The sequence below is a fragment of the Corvus moneduloides genome, chromosome 8 (genome assembly GCF_009650955.1).
Source record: "Corvus moneduloides isolate bCorMon1 chromosome 8, bCorMon1.pri, whole genome shotgun sequence".
Taxonomy (NCBI): domain Eukaryota; kingdom Metazoa; phylum Chordata; class Aves; order Passeriformes; family Corvidae; genus Corvus; species Corvus moneduloides.
In genome coordinates, this window is record NC_045483.1 from 31,915,270 (window position 1) to 31,940,068 (window position 24,799).

Below are 24,799 nucleotides of genomic sequence, written 5' to 3' on the forward strand. Positions count from 1 at the left end.
TAAAGTGATGTACAGAAATTCAGCTGGAGGAATATATAAATGCTTTTGAAGATAATGCTGATTGTTTTGGTTTTTTCTTTAACAGGAATTCATGATGCTTGTCTGCAGGGTCCTATTGCAATTATTACTGACGGGTAATGAAACCAACTTGACGAAGAGCTGTGAAAATGTGACCCCTTGCTTCCTTTGTTTCTAGGTAAGGTCTCCAGCTGCCCCTGTCATATTCCAGGCTCCTATATGTGCTCCTGAGCAGTGCTGGGATAATCTGAAGTGTCTGGCTCTCGCAGAGCTGCTGAACCTGTTCTCAGCAGCCAAGATTTGTATGGGATATCAAAAGTAGGATAACCCACAGAAATCCCAGTGGCTGTGTGGCCTCTCCAGCTGCTTGGGGAGTGCCACCCAAGGGCAGAATGCAAAACAACAAAGCCCATCACCTATGGCCACTTTCCCCAGCATTCAACACAGCCATACCAGTGCCACAGCAGGGGCGCCTTCCACCGCTGCTCATGGACAGGAAACAGGAGTACTGAGGAAGCTCACTCAGGCTGGGATGTAGAAACAGTAGGATTGCTCTACAAAACTGGAGAGCCTTCACACTTTACCTTGTAAACATCCCCTTTGTTGAAACAGTTGTCTTGTGTAAAAGCACTGAGGCCAGTTCTCTGAAGGGCCATGGGTTTAGTGACAGAGTGATCCTGTGCTTTGCCATCCAGCCCAACCCCAGAGCCTTGGGCAAGGTACAGATTTACAAACTGGGTTATTAAGAAAGGTGCAAACACTCCTCCCTTTGCCAGGTCAAACGATCGGGGAGAGAGTGTGTTATTACTGTCTGTCTTCATTCTGATTGTGTAACACAAATGCAGGTAAGGCAGAAATAAAAAATACAGCCAAGAGGCTGGATTTAGTTGCAATTTGGAAATGCCTCTGAACTGGCAGAAAAATCTTCCAGTTAATAAAACACACACTGCTGCTCTCTGAAAATGCAAAAAAAAAAAAAAAAAAAAAAATAGAGGTCTGGTAGAATGCGTATGTGTGATGGCAAACTGAAATTATCTCAATTCCCCAAGAAAAGGTGTAAAATTTACCAGATGGCCTCTGAAGTTCATTCCCTGCTGCAGCATGTGAACTTTCTAGAAAGGGCTGCCAGTCTCTGGCAGCCACATGGTGCTTGCAGGGCACTGTTGCCATTAAGGGGGTAGGTGGATGTGTTTGGGGACTGTGATACAAACTGAATTAGGGAGTGGGGCTGCCCAGCCCCTCAGCAGTCCTAGCCCTGCAGCACAGCCTCTGTCACACGCTTTGATGTGAACATCAAAGCACGTACTGATCATCAAGCCTAATTTCAAACAATTCTTTAACCCGTCTAACACATTTTAAACCAGCCATTTCCCCAAGCTGTAGGCTGTGGGGAAGGTTTTGCTCAGAGCCCCTGTCCCACACTCCCGATCTGTGTGCAGCGCGCCCCTTTCCCCAGGGAGGCTGCCTGGCAGTGCAGCCTTAGCTCAGGGGCAGATGGAGGGGGGGGCCCTGGCCACACCTCACTGCTGGGTGCTGTCACACGGTGTTCACTGTGGCAGGAGGAGATACAGCTTCATAGAACTCCTGCCTTCATGCCGACCTGAGGCTGCTTATACACAGGCACACCTGTGCATGTACACACACACGAAATTTCAGTTACCTGTTGTTTCTAGAACAGCTGGCAACACCATAATCCTGACAGCTTCCTGAAAGCTTTGAATAACCTTTTCTTTTTTTCCTCACCATAATGGGTAATACACATGCAATCCCTTTTCCAACACTGGCATAGTAGTAACACCACTGTAAAGCTGCTGGGACGAAGGAAAAGATGGTTTTGGTTCTGTGGTAGCTGGTGAATGGGCTTCAGGGCCAGTTTTTTTCCCCTGAAGTTTCCCAGTGACTCTAGAGTGTGTAATTGTTCATCCTTTTTGAAGCTGCTGAGCAATAGAGGCACATGAGGAGGGATAGCAGGCTGGGCAGCAAAAAAATTTGTGTGGCAAGGAAAAGGCTTCTAGAAGAAACTGGTAGTATCCAGGCAGGATAAAGGCTGGCACAAAACTCTAGCTGTTTTTTTTATTGTGACTTCAGTGTGTACTGTGGAACATGGAGAACGCTGAGGTGAGCACTAGAACTTAGCTGGCCTTTCCTCTCCTGTGGAAACTGAACTGTTACCTCCTCCGTCTGCCCCCTGGGCCTCCTTCCACAAAACACCTGTGGAACAGTCCAGGGCTCCTTCACCCCACCACTGGGATCAAGAAAACAATGTTTTTATTCTTTTTCAAACTCTAATCATAGGTATCTGCTTTAAGCAGCAAAACCACTGCAGGGGTGCCTAGTTCTGATGAGGTTCTAACGGGAAAGCAGTATGCAGCCATGTCAGCCTCGTAGTCTGACACAGGCTCGGGGGCGGAGAACTGTCAACTGCAGCATTTTAAATGCTAAAGATCCAAAGCCTGACTTCAAACCCAACTGTAGAGCTGTTCAAAGTGGCAGAATTCCCCTGTCCCTTGCCCTGCCAGCGGAACTGAACGTCTGTTGTACCGTTAAAGCTCTACGAAAGATGCCCTGAGCCACCGTACAGGTACCGGGCCCCAAGCTGTAAGAAAACAGCTGTGTGTGTCCCCTGCTGAGAGGCAGAGCCTACCAGCGGTGTTTGACCTGGGGCTTTGCTGCATTACCTGGGGCTGGGCATCAGGGTGGGGCTGGGCTGAGTCAGGACAGGCACTGATCCCAGGAATTTTACTTGGCAGCTCTGCACAGGCAGTGAGGTACAGGCACACTCAGTTAATGCTGCCCTTCTGGCTTTCTGTCTACAGTACTGGCAGTGTCTTAGTGTGCATATGTCCCCTCAGCTTTCTGATGCATTTCTCACATTTGTCTTCTAAAGAAGGGGTGCTGGAGTGGGGGTATTAACTGTGTTCAGAATTTTGGAGAAGCTTTTAGATGTTCTTAGGTGTGTACTACAGATGGTAACAATCAGGCCATACATTCAATCTCTTTTTTTTGGCTTTAGAGAGCAGCTGTTTTTCTACCTCAGTGCCAGTAACACTGTAGAGTTTGGTGCAAATCTGTTGTTCTGTAAAACGGATGTACTCGAGAATTGTCTTCACTTGGATGCTTTTATCTCAGATATTCAGCAGGCTCTTCAAGGTCTCATATCCAGGAAAACTGAAGGAATGAAACTTGGCATAAATGAAAGACTGATACAATATTCATTGAGCGTTTAAGTTCATTTCACTTAGAGCGATGTAGCTGCAAACTCTCCAGTGCACAGCAAGCGGTACATAAAGATTCACTCGCAAAACAAACAAACCAACCAACTCCAAACTAAAAGCTGTTTTATTTTTGCCTAACTCCACTTTGGCTCTTTCAGCATTTTCTATGGAGACGCAAGGTTCCAGCCTCCAGATTTTACAGGTCTGTGTGAGTTAAGACAGTAATTCATTAAAGGCTTTAGGAAAAACATCCCTTGCCGTTTCTTTCCTCACCTGTCTTGTGAGCATTAAGTACTTGGTTTCCATTGCAAAGGGAATTCAGAATTATTCTGACCACTGTAATTTCACACTGGGGTGTGAAACACACAAGATACAGAGTAGATGCCAGTATTTTTTAAGAAAAAAACCCCACCCCAAATCAGGCTGGCAGCACTCATGCTGAAATCCACTCTCCAATCTCCAGCACTTTTATTCCTCCTCTGTGATGAGTCCTGAGAGCAAGAAAGCAAACCCTCCACTGAGTAACAAAGCTGAAAGGAGGTTAGACAAGAAATGAATTTTGAAACTTTTCAGTTTGTTTACATGCATTGTATTTTTCTCATTTTTGCGAAGTAATTTCATGTCTTGGCAGTAGTGGCGATCCATTGCTATGAACTGTTGAACAATATAATAACTGATATGGGCAGTTATTTTTAATATTCAGAATAACTAAGAGACTTATGACTTAGAATCTGAAGAAACCCTTCTGCTAAGCATTTTCTGTTCGGTGCACTAAGAAATGCTTGTGTTGTCACATGTCAGCAGGAGCTGTAACTCCTGTAGCAGTTAAGTACAAACTCTCCTTATTGCAGAGCACATAGAGAAGCCAGGCTCCCGCTCCTGTTGCTTGTGTGGACGTGCAGGTGCTGTCCCTTAGCCATAAGGAAGTGACAGACGTGCCTTCTGGAGTAAAGCTGTGAGGGCCTGCAGAACAACCCTCCCAAAGGGTTCTGTGTAACGTGGCAGTGCCTGGAGCCCTGCCTGGGACACCCAGACTGCTCTGCTGGGAGGATTCTTGGGGTTTTTACAGAGAACTGTAAGGTCTTTCTATCGGAGAACAGATGTAGCAGTTGGCTGTTTACAATCTCCCAAGTTGTATTTACAGTTCAGCCAGTTCTAGGTTTTTCATACAGGTGGAAGCTGAGAACTGAACATCAGAGTTTTTTATCAGTGTTTGAAGTCTGAACTTAAAATTCTTTTGGAAACAAGCTCAGTTATTAAAAATTTATTTTAATTGAAACGCATGGTGCATTAAATACATTCCTAGAAGCAGATTTCCTTTGCTACACTATACTGAGAGACCAAGACTGAATTTTTAATTCTTTGACAGCTACATCTGAAAGTAACACAAGTTCTACATTTTGTGGAGAGCACTGAGTGTCTGAGTAGTGCTGCATTTAAGATAAGGATTCCTCACTACATCGTGCTTTTGATTTTAGCCCTACTTTTTTACTAGGTTTAGCTATTTGCTGTTTTGAATTATTTTATGGTTCTTTCACTAAGGTTTCTATATGAAATAGTCATTGAATCCCTTAAGATTAAAAGTAGCAGAACAATTCGAACAGGTGAATTATTAAGAGTGAAACCTCGACTGTTGAAGACACTGGAGTTTTTGCTGGGCCTTGGCCAGGGTTTTAACACCACTTACTTGCCTTGTGTTCTGATCCACACTTTTTTCCCCACTCAGAGTGTAGTGTTAATTTCGTTTTAATGGAAACGGCGATCTTGGTCTAACAGTGACACCAGAAGATGGGTGTCCAAGAAAGCCCAGCAAAGTTAGAACTGGAAGCACTTGATTACCTGCTGTGTTTGCTCATGCAACTGCCAGGTGACACTCAGAACTTGCCACAGATTCAAGCCAGTACAGCTTAGATAGGAAATAAGCCAAAGGGAGGCCTGCCATGGTGATTCTTTTCTCTGGAACTGTTCCCTCAGTGTTCTGCTCACCTCTTCTTTGCCATGCTCTCCCTCTGGGATATTGGAGAGATTTCATCCCCATTCATGGAAGTGGCCTCAGGAAATCAGCTTCACTGCTTGGATTTCTTTTCAAGGAACTGAGTTTTCCTAAAAACGTGGCTGTTATCTATGTCTGCCTGTCCATCTAGTGATTGCATTGAACACCTCAGGCGTGTCTGCAGTTTGTTCTGGGTTTTTACCCATTTTTCAGGTGGGGAAATTGAATCTAATGGACTAAAAACTAACCATTACCAGAGTCTACTTCAGGCTAAGTAGGATTCAAAGAACTGAAACTGAGTTCTATGATTAGCTCAGGCCTGTGTCCAAGTTAAATGATAAACAACTTACATTAAGGGCTGTGAATTGTTCCTGTGCAACACCATAATGGAGCAGATGCTTAGCCAGGAGGATAGCTCAGCCCCTCCCCATTACTGCTGCTTTCACTTCCAGGGAGGATTTTAAAAAAAGGAATCTATTTTTTTAAAAACAGGCCCTTAAGAAAAAGGGAACAGTAGCTTAATATAAATCCTTTCCTTGCTGTTGAGGAAAAAATTGAGTGTTTGTTGCAATAGTCTTTTTACATGCACTGGGGCTAAGGCACATCCTGATTTTGCTAATTAGCAGATTAATCATTACTAGGAAAAGTTAACTGTCATGTAGTGTGCGTTACCAGAAACACTTCTTACTGCTTTAAATTAGTTTTTCTCAGTAGATGCAGTTTGGAAAGCAATAGTAACTGAGCTGTCTGTAAGTGACTGACAGGAAAATCCATCCCTTGCTGTGCTTCCAAAGGCCAGGATTTCTATATACACACACCTGCCAGTGTACACTAGGCAAAAGCAAAAATGGTATAGTGTTAGTAGATAACAGAGTGAAACATTTCTGTCAACTCCAGTAGAAGAAAACTTTATTGTATCAGCTCTTGGGGGTTAATGTCAGCTTTTAGAAATTGAGCGATTCAGTATTTTCAGAGTCAAGTACTGAAATACCTAATTTCATACATGGTGTGACGCCCTACATTAACCTCCCACATCCATTCAAACAGCCTGAAGTATGAATTCTCAAGGAGTGCCAAGGCAAATGCCAGCCAGGAGAAGCAAACTGGCTGGACATGGAGCAGGAGCTGTGCCCTGGTGCTCGGGGGCACATCTTTGTCAGAGCAGCCTGAAGCAAGGAAAAAGGGATGCTTTTCTACAAAGTCTGCGCAGCAGTGAGAGCATGGCAGCAGCACTGAAGGCAGAGGAATGAACTACTAGGGACCTGGAGTGACTCAAGTGGGCTGTTAGAGCAGCCCCTATCCCAGTGTGATTCCCAGCTTGCTGCTTTTAGCCCTTTGTTCCTTCCTTCCACTCCTGCTGGGGCTACAGTAAAGCTGTTCTGCCCATCTCAACTTCTCTTCCAGGGGGAAGCACACCCAGACCCTAACAGGAGCTGAAATGCACTGCTCCCATCTCCTGCCCTGCCAGAGGAGCAGCTGTTCAGGAGCTGAGCACAGTGCCAGCTCCTCTCTGGCAGCAGATGAACCCCTCCCAGCGCAGCGAAGGCCTGGGGCTGTTGGCCAGCTGCCACAGTGGTGCACATTGGCCAAGGCAGCCTTTACCTGGAGTATGGATAGCCAGGGACTGGGACTGTGTCAGCCAAAGGGCTGGTGGCAGAGACCCTCTCTTGTATTTTTCTACCTGCTGGCTTATAGCTTTGCCTCTGTGTTTTCACCTGTGGTTCAGCCTTCAAAGCTGCAACATGTTCATTTCAATGTCGTGCTGGAAACTTGTGATTTAACAGGCCTGGGAACTCAGGAAGGGAAACAGATACTTCAGTCCAGCCTTGGAGCATGAAGTTAAGACACATTAAAGCCACCTCCATTTGGCACAAAAGTGGCCTGATGTCGGTGTTTAAGTCCGGCTCTTGAGACAGCAGGAGGAAGAGCTGAAGATAAATGAGACATCTGCAGGAACAGCAGAGTGGAACAGCCCTCAGTGCACAGGTAAGGCTGGCCAACCTGAGAGGAGGTTTCTGTGCCAGTCAGCAAATTCTGGGGTACTGGAACTCTTGAGAGTTTGCTCTTCCAGACCATTCCTTTTTAAGGTCAAGAAGCTTTGTCTCTCTTGCCAAGTACAATAAAAAATGAAACAGAAGAAGATAACGACTATAAATAGTACAAAACAGAATTACTTCGCAAAGTCAGGGAGCACAACATTAATATGTAAGATATGCTCATTTTCTGCCCTGGGATACAATTCTCTTAAAGCCATTCTAGGAAAAATATCAAACTGGCAAGGTAAGGTGCAAGCCTATCACTGTGCAGTGTTTGTAAGTGAACTATCAGCTTATCTGCATAAATGAATGCATTTACTGTCAATCTGCATACTGCGACTGTTACCCCATTATATTGTGCCTGAAGAGACACCAGTTTATTCTAATTAATAGAGGGAAATGTCCGTTTCCTGTTTAATCACTCCTAATGAAGACTTAGTGAATCCTCACCATTTGGAGTTGAGCAGCTTAGACTGTGGCAATATAAGCAGCACTATTTACAAATGTAAGTTTTGTATGGGACTATGAAAGACTAAATAGTGAGCAAGGAATTTTTAATTAATGAAAACAACAAAACTGCAGTGAATGGAGAATGAGAAGCTGATGATCCACATCTCTTCCTCTCTTTTTCTGTACATCTTCTAACCTCCTTAACAGGGCCTGACTAGAAGGAAAGTACTGGAGCTTGGGGACAGACAGTGAGAAAGGCAGACTGCAAGAGTGTGTGGCCTCAAGTCCAAAAGCCACTAAATGAGGAGAGCTATCAGCTGGGAAGTCCCCTAAGCATCCCAGCTGCCCCAGAGAAAGTGGCTTATGGACCCACACTAATGGTACAGCCTGCTATGAACTGCAGGTAAGAAACCCTCCAGGGCAGGGGGGCCCAGCACTGCTGCAGGGCAGACAAGGGCACAGGGCATGCAGATCAAAAACAGCTGAAGAAGACGGAGCTGTGTTTATGAATTTCAGCATAGTTTTTCACATGCATAATGCTCTTTGTTGTCACAGAGCAAGTGCCACACTGAGCTATGGTGGCAGCCAGCAGCACCTCCTCCTCCAGTGCAGGTCATCATGTAGGTGAGAACACACTTGCTGCTGACAGAGACAGAGCTGCCCTTGTGCCATGGCACTGCTTCATGGTGCTATCCAGGGTTAACCTGTAACACCAGTTCAGGGCTCCTTTACTTGCTCCACCACAGCATCATCCTGAACTGGTAAAGCAGGGATTGTGACTTAGCTCTGTTTCAAGAAGATGGTTCTTTCTTTTGCAGAGCTGCAAAGATGTGATACTACATCCTCTGCTCTTCATCCCTCTCTTCCTTCCTCTGAATTGGTCTTTAGGCTTCAATAGAAGGGGGTTTAGGGTTCTTTTTAATGAACTGCTACTCTTGAGAGAAGGAATTTTGCTTGAGGGTGATTTAAATCCAAGATCCTTGTGCACACCTCTAATGGTTGGAGAAGGGAGGTGTGGGGTGAATGTATGACCCATCTCAGCACTGTGCTTTTTATGTGTGGATTCCACCAGCTTGTACTCATTCTCCATTTGTTTCTCGAAGTGGATTTGTCACTGTAGAAGTTGGTACTGACTCATCTGAATGTGGAAATGTGTTGTTTCTTACAGGAGAGGAGCTTCCCCCCTCAGCTTTTCTAACCCTAATCCTGTCCCAGCTCCTGAAGGAGGTGGAAGAGAAGGAGAGACTGTGAGGAGCCAAGGCCAGACAGAGGAGGGATGCCCAAGGACCAGGGTGGTCATTCCTGGCACACAGGTACATGGCTGCAGGAGGGAGCAAACAATGCAGTAACCTTGTAAGTAGGATTATTTCCTAATGTTGTTTCTGATAGGTTTTTTTTTTCCCTGTAGCAGGTCTTCACCAACCAGAGGATAGATTCAGTTTCAGGTATTTGGAGACTCGTGAGTTTTTTACTTAATGCACAGTAAAACCTTTACTATCTGCAAGCTCAGGGCCTCTTTTTTTTTTTTTCTTAATCATCTTGCTGTCTCCTTTTCTGATTCTCATTCAGAAAAGATGAGGACTGGAGAGAATAGAAAATCTAATCCACAAACAAAAAGGTAAAGAAAACAATGTGAGTATTCTACAGCAGAAGGCAGAAAGAGCAAGAACCAAACTTGGTTCCAACATGTGGCTTTGTTGTAACCCACACTGGTCACAGAACTGCTTGTGAAAAGAAATAAGTAAGGAAGAGAAAGCTTTGTTAATGTGCAGCCCTAGTGAAAACAAGTATTGGCCTCAGAAACTATAGAGTCAATTAAAATTACTTAACAGTAGGTTCCAGAGGTTCAGATGTGGTCTCTAAATAATCATTTGAATAGCCAAGCACAAGTATCCTATAGCAATGAGGGTTTCAAATCCCACCTCAGGAAAAAAGGCTTCATTTCTGATTAGTTTATAAACCACATAAAATGTAGTAATAGTTTTATTGAGAGATAAATAGGGATAGGTAGGCCTAGACAGAGGCAGAGATAGATATGTGCAGGTATCAATGGATAGAGAGGTGATATAGAGACAGGTACAGAGAGGTAGACACAGGTAGACACACAGCTCTAGAGAGGGGCAGAGATGAATAGAGACAGCTAAAAACAGCTATTGACAGGTGCAGAGAGGTAGAGCCAAACATGGACAAGGAGAGAGAGAGACTGACATATTGACAGATGGACAGAGGTGCTGACAAAATCTGACAGGTAGAGATAGATATTGACAGATAAAAGACATTTTTGACAGATAGAGGTATGGACAGATACACAGAGATAGTGACAGGTACAGATAGATTGTTAGATTCTGTCAGATGCTGTTAGATTTTGACAGATTCCAACAGATTCTGTTAGATTTTGTCAGATATTGACAGGTACGGAGAGGGAGATTGACAGGTGGAGTAAGTGGAGATGGATAGAGACGGAGACAAGTATAGAGATAGGTATAGATAGGTATAGACGTGTATAGATAAATAGTGATAAGTATAGATATATAGGTAGATGTGTCTATATTATAGAGGTGTAGATAGATATATATAGACAGAGATAGGTTTAGACACGTAGAGCTGAATAGTGACAGGTATAGACAGGTACAGATAGGTGTTCACAGGTATGGACCAGGTTTAGATGGATAGAGAAAAGATATAGACAGGTATAGGTAAGTATGGACAGATACAAGTATAGATAGGTATAAATAGGTATGGTTTGATAGAGACATAGGACATAAGCGTAGACAGGTATAGATAGGCAAAGATAGGATAAGACAAATACAGACAGCTGTAGATAGGTACAGATAGATACAGACCCATAGAGACAGACCAGGTATACAGACAGGAATAGATAGGGATGGACAGAGATGGGTAACGTGAGATAGGTGTAAATGGATAAAGATAGAGACAGAGCTAGGTAGACACATGTATAGATTAATATAGAGAGGCAGAGACAGATTAGGTAGATAGATGTAGAGATGGACAGGTACAGATATAGACAGGTATAGATACATATAGACAGACATAGATAGGTATATACAGAGATAGCTATAGATGAATACAGATAGCCAGTGATAGGTACAGACAGAGACAGAGGTAGAGCTGGGGGGAGAGAAAGCTACAGCTAGAGAGAGATACAGAGAGAATTCCAGACTATGTGAATGTGAAGTTCTCTTAAGTATAGTGCCAAGTACGTAAAGGGTAGCAATGTGCCTGGTGTCTTACCTGGTTTTGGTGCCATGTAGCAGATTTATACCTTGAAATCATAATCCCATGTGCTCCAGGGGTAGTAACACATCACAGAACATGGGAATGTGAAGGCATTTTATGGATGGCTGTGCTGATGCCAAGTGCATAAACATTCCACAAAATCATGAGCAATGTCTTTTCCACCACTAATGATACTTGGCTGTAATGGCACGAATAACTCTTAAATTAAAGCAAAATCAATAAATTCACTCAGGAATCAGGTCACCTTGCTCTTCATATTTTTTTCTGTAGACATGCAGAATGCCCTGCAGCATTTCTTTCTGACCTGGAACTCCACCCCTGGAGTATCTTTATTGTGTTCAGACACACACATGAGCATATTCCACATGTGTAAGTCAGTGCACCAGCATTTTCAAGTGGGTTATAGTTCTTAAAGCCAAACTCCTTCAGAGTAAGAGTGATAACACATAATGCGGTTGGAGGGTTTAACAAAAGAAAAAGGTGATTGCTCTTCCTTTAAAGCTGTAAGTCTTGCCTTCACTGTCGTAGGTTCTCGCTGTTAAGTGGGTGTTAGAAGAGAAAACAGGATTTGGCGTGACACTGGAACATGCTACAAGCACAGGAAAGCCCAACTCAAATGTAAAATGTAGTCTGACTAACAGAGTAATTGATGCCGTTTTTCTACTTACTGCAGACATGATGAGCTCTCCACCAAGATTCTGGATTTCCGCTTTAACCTGGCTGCAGATCTTGAGCTGATGGGAGTACAGCTTGATCTGTTCTAGGTAAGCCAGTAAATCCTGCTTACATGACTGGTCTGGGCACTGAAAAGAACAATAAATAAAGCATTTTAGTAACTGCTGGTTCAAAATGATGTCTCAGGAATCACATTAAAACTTCACTGAGGAGTATTCCAATTGCACGCTACTGGAGCCTCGCTTTTCACTGCAGCTGTATCAGGCTGCGAAGTTCATTCCTCTTGGGAAGCTTTTCAATGCAACAGTTGGAAGCTTAGATTAAGCCTCAAATTCCCCATGTGCACTCTTGTAGTTAACATTGCTGTGCTTGCCTTAGCAGTATTTCTAAATACACCCCCTTCAAGGTATGGAGTAACTACTTCAACTCCTAAGATAATCTCTATTTAAGAAAATACCTCCACTAACAGTGATGAGGGCAATATAAACACAGATTTTGTAGGCAGTGTAAACATACATGCAGAAACATGTTAACATTTCTGTATCATGCTTTATCTTGTTGTAATCTGATCTGTGGGGGTTTCTGTGTTCCATCCAGCATGTATTCAACTCCATCTGCAGATCTTCTCTAGCAGTGGGAACAGCAAAATAAGAATGTCTTATGGAAAACTCACCGATTGCAGTATTTTTAACAATGCATTTTAAAAATAAAAATAGGGTCTTTCTAACCTAATTTTTGTGAACTCCCAAAATATGTGGAGTACTTGGAGCGCAATGGTGCTCTGTGGTACCAGGCCAGATACCAAAGGCTGATTTTCATTGCTCTGGCAGAATAAAGGGATCATAAGGGGAATGGTGAGCCCCTGTTGTGCTCCCACAGCTGGACAGAGTAAGAGTGATAAATAAGCATGACATCCCTGCAAGTTTTCAGAGCCATGGCTTTGGCCTGTGTGGTACTTACATGATATAAATACAGCTCGTTCCTTTCAACAGGAAACTGCTCAGCTTCGCATATTGAAAAAGCAAAGATACATCCCCACCAACTGCACACTCTCAACAATCACCTGTGGTCTTACTGAAACTTCTGCTCATATGAATTGTGGTCAAGGGATTTAAATCCAAAACCTGCCAGGAGTCAGAAAAAGCACCAACTCTGCTCAATTCCAAAAATATTTCAGCCCCTGGCTTTGCTAAAGAAACAGGATGTGCTCAAAGGGCTGATGTGATGATTCTCCATGGCTGTGCAATGATGTTTGTTAAGCAAGTTCAGGCTTTAGACTTAGCAAAAGGTAACTGTAAATAAGTGTTGCGGTGAACCATGACCAACCCCAGGGCCAAAAAGCCTTAAGCTTGAGCAGCCAAGAGGTTGTGCTCCATGTCTTACCTGTAGCTGCAGCTCTCCCTTTCCCATATTTCTCATATTCGGTTGTATTTCCAAAGAGTTCTATGTTCTTCAGCAGCTAATTGGTCTGTGTTACTCCTCCCCTCCTACCACTTCCCCCATTGGCTGTAACCCCTTCTCCCTGCCCCAGTAAGACCCCCTGGCTGATGTATCATTGGTTACTGTGTATTTTCTGCGCCTGTTTGTCCGTGCGTGGCTGGTGTTTCCTCGTGGGTTTTTACCCTGCAATAAATGCTCCTCCCCCACGCGGAGTACCTCCGCTTTATCCTACCCCTGTGCGTGCCCAGCCATCGGGGAGCCAGGCGAACACGAGCAGGTGCTTCGCTGGCTTCCCCCGCGCCGCCATCGGACTCCAACTGTGCCGCTCGGGGCAGGCAGCAGTTTGCTCAGTACTGGGACAAAGTGCTCGCCCGGGGCGGTACCATAGCAAATAAGGAAGGTCAGCGTGTACAATTTTAAATTAATAATATGACTTAACATCAGTCCTTACCTCATGTTCTCTTACACCCATTATTGTTTCCTGTATTTGGGCACAGTTTACAACAAAACCAGAAGACAACCTTGACATGTTCTATGCATGGTGTTTTCAAAATACTAGCACATTATGGAAAACTGCCCTAAAATATCTTCGAGTATTCCAGCTTTCTAAACAGTCACTGAGATACGATTATATAAATACTGATTTGGGCAGTCCTTAAAGCAGCGCTTAGGAAGGAAGGAACACTGTTTCATATTATACTTCCAGTCAACTACAATGTAATCCCTTAAAGCATCAGAACTAATTATACCAAGATGGTGTGTATTCCTGGAATGAGATTCTTCCTCCTCCCTTGTTTTTCTTTCCTGAATTACACTTTGATTTTATCCTTCTGGCCAGAAAAACTCAAGAGAAAGGTGTATAGGGTGCCAGTAGAGTGCCTCACCCACTTCAAGCTGTGACAATACCAATTACCAAAGTTCAGCAACAAGAATGATCATTATATAGTACTCTTTTATATAAGAATAGTGTCAGGCTAGTCACAGGTGCTGTCTCCCTTACACAGCTTTACAGAATAAATGTCTACCATTTTTGGAATGCTACAGATGATACACATCAAAGGCCAGGAAATTGCACTCAAGAACAAGGCCTTGAAGTTCTCTGGAAAGAGTTTCAATGCCAGAAGCATTCAAAAAAGCACATGCAGGGCACTGAATAAGAATGTTCTCCTGAAATGTAATTATGCAACTGTACAAGTCTGCGGCATATCCACCACTTCACTATCCAAGGAGATACAGGGCATCTTTGCCCTGCACTGGCCATGCCAAGCCCAGACAGAAAAAGATTTAATGAATCCTGGTATTCTTTCCTCTGTTACAAACCCAAGGGGTCATTAAAAATTACTCCCAGGAGTGCAAAACAAAGGAAACGGTTTTTAACATGGGGTTGTAAAGTTGACAAAAATCTTTATTACAGAATGGTTATATTAAAAACTTACACAGGTTAAAGAAGTTACTGGACAAATGAATGGAAAAATATCAAGGATTATTTCACATGTCAAGTGTATCAAAAATACATTTGGTTAAGTACATTCTGGCTGCTGGAGGCTGAGAGCACCATGAAAGTCACACCATTATCTCTCCAGTTGTGTCAATGTTCACTATTAACCCCTGTCAGCAGACAGGAAACAGCCCAAACAAGCCTGAGGTCTGGCCACAACACTTCAGCAGAGGATCTGGCCCAGCCAGGGCCTTGCTCAGCACACACAGCCGTGTTTACTCACAGAGTACACAGCCTACACCTCTCTGAGCAGGAACAAGCCCTGCAAAAAATTAAACCTCATGCCTTGTAGCGTATCAGACCAACCATCAACAGATGTTGGGAACAAACGTACTGTAGGGAGGACACTGCAGAAGGAATCTTCTCCCTATTGCTCAGGAGCAGCTGGTACAAGCAGCACCTGCTCACCAGTGAAACCAAACACCAGGCTGCAACAGAAGGACAACTAATAAATGCTGAGTTTCATCATCCCACAGGCAAGTGATGGTTACCAGCCTAGTGCTGCACCCTCCTAACTGTAGAGCCCAGCAAGCTCTGAGAGGTTTTTCCCCACACATCCTGCAGGTAGGGGCTGTGGCTAACAAGGGCTTTCTGTCAGAGCAGCAGCAGAACAGACCTGCATCCCAAAGATGCAGTGGTCTTTTACCTAACAGAATATCCACCAGAACCTCCAAACAATTTGATAAATTAAAATGATGCAGTGATTGAAACCAGCATTCACCATACAAGTGAAAAAGCCATTGGCAGAGCAGTGGCACAAGGGGTGTGGATGCACAGGAGATCCTGACTGCAGACAGTTCTGGGTTTGGTTTGCTCTCAATTCACCCCTTTGCTAACAAAGTCAGTAGCATTTCTCTAGAATCCAAGTCTGGCTTCAAGGGGATCAATATTGGGGATAATCACCCACCACCTACTACAAATGTGTGCTGTGCACAGACAGAAGGCAGCTTCAGTGCTCCACCAGTGGGGTTCCCATCACCGAAAGGGATTATTTACACTGTGCTTCCCTTACCACCTTAATTAGCTCTGACAAACAGGGCCTGCCTGCCTGGGATCCTAATGGGTGCCAAACAACTGCAACTCTGAGAAGGCTCTTAATACAGACCTCAATCTTCAGCACATTTCATTAGACTGGGATGATGTACTCACTGCCTTCGTTATCTTAGGGCTTCCAGGTCACTAAATAGCAAAAGTCTTCTGACAAAAGGAAATGTCTCCTGATAATGACTTTACAATGCTCTTGTGATTCATGTGCATAGGTTGACGTTGATGCTGTAACTGTGGTTACTTTCACCATTGTTAACTCAGAGCCAATCTAAAAGTGCTGTGACTGTGGACTGAAATACAGCTGAGTTCTGCTAATTGTACCACACTGTATCCCTTGCCTTCAGACACAGGAACAGGGAGCTATAAAAATCTGAAATCAAAGAACAGTTGTATCAGAGAGGTTCTGTTGTGGCTGACAAGTTACACAAGACTGCAAATGCAGTTCTGGTGTGGTTTTCTTTTCTTTTTTCCTAACAAAAAGACACCATGAATGATGCAATTGCAAAGTACCCATTTTCGGTTCTCTGAAATTAGATGGAGTGTAAATCAGAATTGCTCATCTGAAAATGTTTTACAAACAGGAAGAGGTCAAAGAGCTACATCAGTGATTCTTCATTACACAGTGGTGTGTTCTGTAGGGTCCCTGCTCTGGTCTGAGCTACAGGGAAGAGGAAGGAGAGCAGTGCCTTGGCTTCTCTTCTTGAATGAATGCACTCACATTACCTTGTCCTGGTCACTGCACAAGCACAGGAACAGCTGAGTCCTGGGAACCTGTGCACTGACATGATGGGACCTGATTAAATGGCAGTGTCAGAAGTGGTGACAAATAGTGAAAGCACAGGCTAAGCTTGATAGCAAGGAGAGAAAAAGTGTCCAGGAAAGTATGTGCAGGAAGAATGGAAGGACTATCTTGGAAGATCAGTTACTTGAAAATTGAAGCAAATCATACAAATCCTTTTTTTACATAGTAGAAATTCTACATAATTTGGATGTTAGTAAAAGGCAACATGTGAAATATCCCACTATAAAGTCTGAATGCTGCTCAGGAAGGCACTACTGGCATTCATGGTTTAGTCTGGGCACCAAGTTCCTGAAGGGCTTATCCAGTTTGGCCCAAATTCAGAGAACAATTATTTGCTAGCTCAGAGGAATGTAAAGTTTATTTTATTTTAAGACCCCAGAAGTGCACGGCATAGGAACCCTAGCAAAACAACACCTAAGAAAATTAATTTGAAAATACCTTTGAGATTAAAAAAAACCACCACAATGGGAAAAGAGCTTTCTAAGTTAAAGGATACTTGGCACAGCCAAAAAAGGTTACAGAATTTAGAAGATCTCTAGCCACCCAAGGAATGAGAGCATCATACTAAGAATATCTGTAATAGGAGCAATAAAGCAAGATTGTCTTTTTTACTAAGTTTGACACCGATCTAGCACTAATTGCAGTTGTGTTCACCACAACTAAAAGGGCTGCTTTGGATCATCTTTTGATTTGATTTGTGTTTGGGTTTTTCAATTGCATCTGCTCATTTGGTTTTAGTGCATGTAATGTAAAATCGCATCTAAAATCCAAGCTACACCTGTAAGTAAGGACTGCCCTTCAGATGCACAGAACAAATCCCAGGGGTCAGGTGGCTCCCAGGTGTCAGTGGTGTGCAGCTCTGAGCCAGGGCAAGCGGAGGGGGTTGGAGTGAATTCAGAAAAAGGTTACAATAACCTGAATGATGTCACATTTCCCAGCAGCTCTGTGGGGACACACGAGTTAACCACCACCAGCGGTTCACACTTTGTCCTCATGCTGATTTGTTCATGTTTCTAGTCTGGAGTCACTGTAATAATACAGTTGAAATCTTTCTTTCCTAAAAGAAATGTTTCAGTTAGAGTAGATTCCCTGTCCTAAAACCAGCAGGAATTTATGACCCTTACTCATCTTTGGCTTTGCTATCACATAGTTTCCTGCAGTGTGTAAGTGACAGGGTTGAATTTTAATCTGTAACAGATAAAATCTTGAAAGGAGCTGTTGGTCCAGTGCTGGAAAAATACATGTCAAGATCAGGAATGGGGAGTCCAGACATTTTACGTATTTTTCCACAAATCTAATCACAACTGTATAGATGCAAAGTAGAAATTGTTTGTCTTGTTATCTGGAATTCAAGGAGACTAATGACAACCACTAACCGACTGGTGTTGCTTCCTAGACAATAGAAAAGCAAGCACTGAATATGAAAATAAAGAGTGAAGGGAAGAGAGAGAGCACATGAGGGTGTGGAAATTGTTGACTGCTGTGCTGCCCTGGACCTGAAAGGCAGCCACACAAGAAAGAAATGCTTCAGATGTGACACTTGCACACAGCCATTTCCTGCATTCCTCTATTGGTCTTGTAGGGCCCAAACCCAACCCAGCCAGCCTGCTGAGAAGGCTGCAGGTGTGCTCAGGTGCCACTGCAGCTCCCTTAGCCAGGCTGCTGAGTTACCTTGGTCCTGCTGGGCTGGTCTGGGGAGAGGTTGGGCCATCTGCTGATTTAAAAATCCAACAGAAATAAAGCACACCTTCCAGCTCTAACACTGCATTTCATGGTGATAAATAACTCTTACAAAGGCAAAACCAAAAATCACCTTGAAACTGCAGATTTGCAGAGGCCAAAACAGCTGGGGGGGGGCAGAGAAGGAAGGTACAGCAAAAGCATGGAATCAGTAACTCTGCAGAGGGTGGAAAACAAATCATTCTGCAGCCAGACAAGTCAGTGCTCTTCCTTAGCTGGTGCTGAGACCAAGCACCTGCTCAGAGCAGCAGAGCTTCTGTGCCCGTGCCATCATCTTGTGTTCCCACAGCTCACCTGGAACAGCTCTGGTTGCTGCCAGGTTATTTACCAAAGTCAGTCAGGAGAGGACGAGCCTGCACCTCTAAACTGCTGCCTCCACAGCTGGCCTGGCTTTGCCTGGCATGGAGTTCATGTTCCCCTCAGTGGCTGGCCCCGTGCGGTGCTGGATTAAGTATGGGAAGGAAGTTGGTAGCACAAGTGAAGGACCTTTTTCAGTGTCCCACGCTCTGCCAATGAGCAGTGCACAAAAAGCTAGGGGGGAGCATGGCCAGGACAGGTGACCCAAACTGGCTGAAAGCTATTCCATTCCAATTCCATGGAGTGTCAAGCCCAGTATGGACACTGAGGGCGACTTACCTGGAAGGGGCCAATCGCTGTTCAGGGACAGGCTGGGCATTGGTCAGCATGTGCTGGGGAATTGTGCTGGGCACCACTTCTTTCTCCCGGTTTCAGTCCTCTCTCTCCCTCTCTTTCAGCATCAATATTACTACTACTATTACTATTATATTTTGTTTAAATTATTAAGCATTTTATCTCAATCCGTGAGTTTCCTCCTTGTTCCAGGAGTAGGTGACCAAGCAGCTTGTCATGGGTTAGCAAAGCATAGTCCCGGAAGTGATGTTCTTGCAAAGGGGTTCTTACAGCTTCCCCCCATGACCTGACCGAACCTACCAGCGGCCAGTTTGAATATGGACAATTCTCTAAGCCACTTCAAGTTGTGACCGCCTCTGTGATCCACACTTAAGAATAGACAAACCCCCCCACAGCTCTCTCTCTCTCTCGTTTCCGGCGCTGGCACAGGTGGCTGCGGGCCCCGTGCGGGGGCCAGTGGGCCCAGCCCAGGCCCTGCTCGGGCCAGGCCGGGCCGGGCCACGGCCATCCTGGAGCCAATGGGCCTGTTCCATCCGTGGAACCCCCCCACAGTCCTGCTGTGGGCAGCCGGAGCGGCCCGGCCCCCCCTCTCCAGTGCAGCCAAGATTCAGCTGAAGCTGCCCTGCTGTCCAGCAAAGATCGTGTGACCAACAGCAGTAATCGACATTCCAGCTGCAAGGCCGAGGTGAGATTAACCCTTTTAGTGCTGTAAAGAGCTGGAAACCTGAGGGAGAAGAAAGAGGAGATGCTTAAAGCTGAAATTCTGTTGTGAAGCTATGATATATCAGAGTATCCCGTTGTAATTTCATGAAGGCATGGGGGGTGGAGCATTCAACTTGTGATCAAAAGCACCTGTGCTGAGATAGGCAGATGCTGAAGCAGCTGTAATTTGATGAGAAGTTTGAACAGGGAGAGATGGATCAGATGAGGACTTTGGCTCCAAATGGATAAGGAGAAAACCTCAGTTCCTAGAGGTCCTCCCAGAGATAGTCCTAGAGATGAAGATGAGGAGGACCCTTTGCTCCCAGGGAAGGAGAAGGGCCTCTGTTCTTAGAGATGAAATGCTCCCAGAGATGGGTGAAGAGAACTTTTGTTTCTGAATGGCTCAACCTTAAAATTTTACCCCAGTAATTCAAGAGTGGACTCTTGAAAGCAGTTGTGGGAAAAGCTGCAAGTTGGGGGAAGGGACTCACATGAGAGCTGTCTCGTTGTGATAATGTTTTCATAGCATGAGCAAGAAGAGACTTCTCTTCCTAAATGGACTGAACAAGGTTATTATGGCAGTGGTAAACAGACTGAACATCTCAAGGGTTGTCTTTTTACATTGTCAGTGGGAGAAGGGAGAAAGGTGGGGGGAGGAGAAGAGTTATGAAGGTGTGGTATGAATTTTTTTCTTCTTTTAGGTCTGTTAATAAACTTTTTTATATTCTTCCAAGTTTGGTGCCTGCTTTGCATTTCTCCTAATTCTTATCTCACAGAAGGTAAACAGTAATGAGTATTTTGGACCAAACCACGACACAGCTGCATCGTACTCAGTTGCCATCTGGGGTTAAACCAGGACAACAGCTTTTTATACAACTATTTATATACTAACATATACCTTTATATATATATATATATATATATATATGTATATATATATATATGTATATATAAAAGCAGCTACGAATATATGTATTTTAAATATGCATGCATATACTTGTTCATATATACTGTATGTCTAAAATGCTGCATTCACAGCTTAAGGGAGCTCACAAATATTCAGAGACATGTACAAATGCATGTGTAGATCAATGCATGTACCTAGACATGTGTGATATATGTACACATCCATTTCAGTGTGTACACAGACCACTGATACAAATGGAGAAGAGAATCCTCACAGAGACTCAGACAAGATCTGTATATGTGGTGCCTCAGAAGAGGGGAACAGGACGACAGGCAGCTCTAGAAGTGCCACAGGCACTCCTGTAAGTGACCTTGGGAGGTGTCAGGTGTGTGTGGCTGACAGGGACAGAGTTCCCACAGTGCTCCATCAGTAACTCGCCTGGTCAGCGATGAGCCGTGCCAGGACGTCCATGCGCGAGCCCGACTCCGAGATCATCTTGGCTGCGTTGATGACATCGGACGTGTGCTTCAGTGGGCCTCTCCCCCTGCAGAGGAAACACAAACTGAGAATGAATCACAGCCATGCAAACTAGGTGCCGAACAACTCAATTAAACAAATCCATACTCAGGTGACAGAAATTAAATCCACCCCCCCCCCAACCATTTTGCATGTCCCACAAATTTGTATTGTTTGGCATCAACGGGATGATGCAGAAGTACCAGAAAGATGTCCCACAGTTTCTCCATACTGAAAGCACAACCCATGCCAAATCCTGATTTTAAGAAGTTTCTCAAGCAGTTTGCTTTTCCCAGGGTTACATGAAGTTCCTTTCCCTTCCATGAATTTTCTAGTAATATGTTCAAAGGAAGTTCAGCTCAGTGTGGTGTCATTATGGATAGCTGCTCAGAAAAATAGTGGGGTTGGTTTGGTTGGGGTTTTTTAAAATTCAGTTGGTGTACCCAAGCACCAGTGATGTATGAACATCATTGTATGAGATGTATGAACAGGGCTGCAAATCAACTTGCACACGCCACTCAGAACACAGATATGCCATATCTGAAAAATACTTCCCAAACAATTTCAGAATTTCAATCTAGGAAAACAGTCAAGTTCCTGTGAACAGTCTGCCAAAAAGTCAGCCTCTTACTCTGTATGCTCCCCTCCCAAGCCCAAAAAGCTGCTGTAATTACAGGAGAACGTTTCTAGGAACTAAGAAGTAAAATGTGAATATTTAAGGCAGGAAATATGACAGCCATTTTTTTCACATTTGCTTGAGCCTCAGCCGCCTTAGTGCTGAAACACTTCAGCAAAACTAAAATTGACATTTAATTGTATTTCATGTATGTATAAAGTGAGCAATGCTCCTGAACTCAGCTTTGCCTTCCAACTTCTTTGACACGAATACTTTTAGTTTTATTATGCATTTAATTCCTGAAGGCCCCAAATCAATTTCCAAGTTCTGCACTAGACAAAGGAAGTAGACAACATGAAAAAAATTAATGTGACTCATTTTTCAAATGAGAAGACCCTTTTCCTCAAAGTCAGTATGGTTTCATGTATGAAGAACATTCCAGTAAAAAACTCATTTAGCCTAAAAATATTATAGTATGGACCTGTACAAACAGTGCAGTCAGGAAATTATAGTGATGACAACACAACATGGCAGATAATGTTTAATCTCTTCTTGATTAATCACACTGCTTAGCAAAGAACTCCTTGGGGGAAAGCATACTTTAATAATTACAGTTCCTAGTTCTCAAGTCTGGAAGCCCACATTTGGAACAACCTAGAATCAGATATTTTACACATGATTTTTCTACAGAAAGGCACCTTTTTGTTATGTCAAACCTCCTTGGCAGATTGATCAGTGTATAAAAGTAACAGTGTATGTGGGGAATGAACTTGCAAACGCAATCCCCTGTAGCTAGGAATCAGTACTCGAACCCTCACTCATACCCTTCATTTGCCTTTCCTGGTCTTTCCCCTTTGAATCCTTAGTTGTACAACCCAATTCTTACGAGTGCATACTGACTCTTCCCACCATTCCAGGCCACTGGTTCATTGCTATTTGCACTGCAGCAGCTCAAAGGCCAGAGGCTTGTCAGGCATCCACAGCACATCCTTTAGGGGCTCCACAAACTGCCAGCAGCCCAGCACCTTCCTGGGAAGGTCCAACCCAGGCACCAGCCAAGCAATACCAAAGGGGAACACAACCCAGCATTAAAATGGCCAGGAAAGGAGAGATGGCAGCAACAGTTCAAGCCATTTCTGCTAAGGTAACTCTTGTATCATCAGCAGCTTTGCTGACATTTGAAGCTAGCTTAGTATTTTGAGGGTAAGTTAGTTAATTAAACTAGCCATTTTCTTGTACCATCAGAGATCTAATGAGAATGAAGCAATTCCACCCCAAAAAAATTACTTCAGAAAGATGAAAATGAAGTATTACTTTTCACCACAAACACAGCCACCATGAGAACCGCTAGAGGGACACTCAGCAATGACTGTTCTGGAGACTTCTGCTCCGCTTGGCATCTACTGCACCAATGGTTCAAGTTCTCCACTACAGTCCCTAAGAAACATGGAGTGTGATGCTTCTGAGCAGCCAGCCACAGCTCAGTCTTGAAGTAAATGTTAAATAGTTAGGAATGCTGCGGCTTTGTATTAAAAAGTGCTGAAACCCCAGCACATCATGGTGTAGGTACAAACACAACCAAGAACTACCTGTGCTGCTTTTTTTACCTTCATGTAAAATCCAAAGCCTCTGACAAAGCACAGGCTTAGCTGCCTTGGGGTATGGCATCATGAGCCACTAGTCCCAGTTTATGATGTTGGGAAATTCTGAGTACTTTGGAAAGAATACTTGGGAAAGTACACCAGATATGCTGAATCACCAGCCAAAGGGAAGAAACAGAGAGAAAAACCAAAAAAACTGAAACAGGATGCTAGTTCAACTGCAAACAGTAAATTTGGATGTAAGTAATCTACTGCTTAGGAAGAGAGCGTCTCTATAGTATTTCTGTACAAAGCCAGTGGGTCAGTGTGAACAGGAGTCCCTGAGGCAGAGCTGCTGAGAAAACAGCAGATACCACACCGAGGTTCACACACAGGTAATATCCTAAACAAAGCTTTGCTGCCACTTTCCCTGTTTTGGTAAGACTGCAGTTGCAGGGTCTGTGGGGGTTTCCATGAAGAAAGCTTAGACACAACGGAAGGCTGTGCAAAAAGGATGATTACATGTCAAACATACGGAGAGACAGAAGGGTTTACTCGCACAACAGTCTGGAGGTTTGGAGTGGGACAAAGGAGGAATTGTGAGCAGGAGAGGCTGTGGGACACACGGAGATGATGTGGTTGCTGGGGAGGTGGTTCCAAGCCCGCCTTCTGGAAGAGCAGTCTCAGGGAGGTGCAGAGCAGCCATGTGGCTGTGCCACCACTGCCAGTGGACAAGACCAGACAGGCATCTGTTCTGAGGGTGGGATCATTTCCATCCTCTGCTGAGGGCTCTTCAGTCCAATGATTTTATTGTTGGAAATCTAACAATGAAGTTTCATGGGTTTTGGTGAATTACTACCAGTTTCAATGCACGTTGCCTTCTAATGCTAGCAGTGCAGCTGTGCACTTCGTGAATTCCCACTTTTCCTGATTTAGCACCAAATCAGCAGATTCAGAATGCCACTAACTCAGATTAACTCCCTGAATCCAGATGTTAGAGACACAAGAAGTCTATTAAATCATCTAGGTTGTTTTCCCCAGCCACTGTGCAGCTCCCTACCAGTTTTATATGCACTTGCATTTTTTTCTGGCAAGTTTCAAGTATGAGAAAACACTTTGCTTGAAGGCTGTTTCCCTGAGCTATCCATCTCACTCTCTGGAACGCTTTTCCAGATATTTCACTTTGTATCTCTCTTTGTATCTCTCTTTGTATCATTGTAATAGCATCCCTTTCTTCCTACAGACTGAGTCCCTGATCCTCCTCCACCACATGCTGAAGCATCCCAAATTATGGTGGATAGTGCAGACCTGCATGCAATAGCTCATGCACCTACAGCTGTTAAAGAAACAAATATAAAAAAACTTTTCTGCCAAGTACCATCTGCTGGTCAATAACATCACAAAATTTCTTCATTGTGGAGTTTTCCACCTTCTCCCCTAAAGAAATTCTAATTTCTCTGCTATGGAAACCATGGAATTTTTTAAAAACGTTTTTTTCAAGTCAGCTTTAATCTTACTATTTTTTCCCTGCTTCCAGTCTCTAACATTTAAGGCCAAACTTCAGCTCACACAGTCAGTTACTGAAGTTCTTCCCCAGTGACTTCACAGAGTTCATAACCTACAACAGTAGACTGTGGATTCATTCCATGGAAGAT

The 24,799-nt window shown here is 44.0% G+C and overlaps 1 protein-coding gene and 1 long non-coding RNA gene across 7 annotated transcripts in view; one reads left to right on the forward strand and one right to left on the reverse strand.

Moving 5' to 3' along the window:
• LOC116447167 overlaps window positions 1-13,783 on the forward strand; it is a 313,907-nt gene extending 300,124 nt beyond the window's left edge. For 2 of the 3 annotated variants that reach the window (XR_004241503.1, XR_004241504.1), the window contains 4 exons: window positions 86-196; window positions 8,881-9,025; window positions 11,644-11,734; window positions 12,638-13,783. This is a non-coding gene — a long non-coding RNA (uncharacterized LOC116447167). Of the gene's footprint in view, window positions 1-85; window positions 197-8,880; window positions 9,026-9,120; window positions 9,158-11,643; window positions 11,735-12,637 lie in introns of all 3 variants that reach the window. The other variant, XR_004241505.1, reaches the window with a different exon arrangement.
• Window positions 1-24,799, reverse strand: part of CTNNA3 (catenin alpha 3) — a 438,358-nt gene that overhangs the window by 2,246 nt on the left and 411,313 nt on the right. For all 4 annotated transcript variants that reach the window (XM_032115986.1, XM_032115987.1, XM_032115985.1 and 1 more), the window contains 2 exons: window positions 20,871-20,976; window positions 11,639-11,773 (listed from right to left, as the gene is read on the reverse strand). In XM_032115986.1, the coding sequence (XP_031971877.1) occupies window positions 11,639-11,773; window positions 20,871-20,976 (241 nt within the window). The remainder of the gene's footprint in view (window positions 1-11,638; window positions 11,774-20,870; window positions 20,977-24,799) is intronic.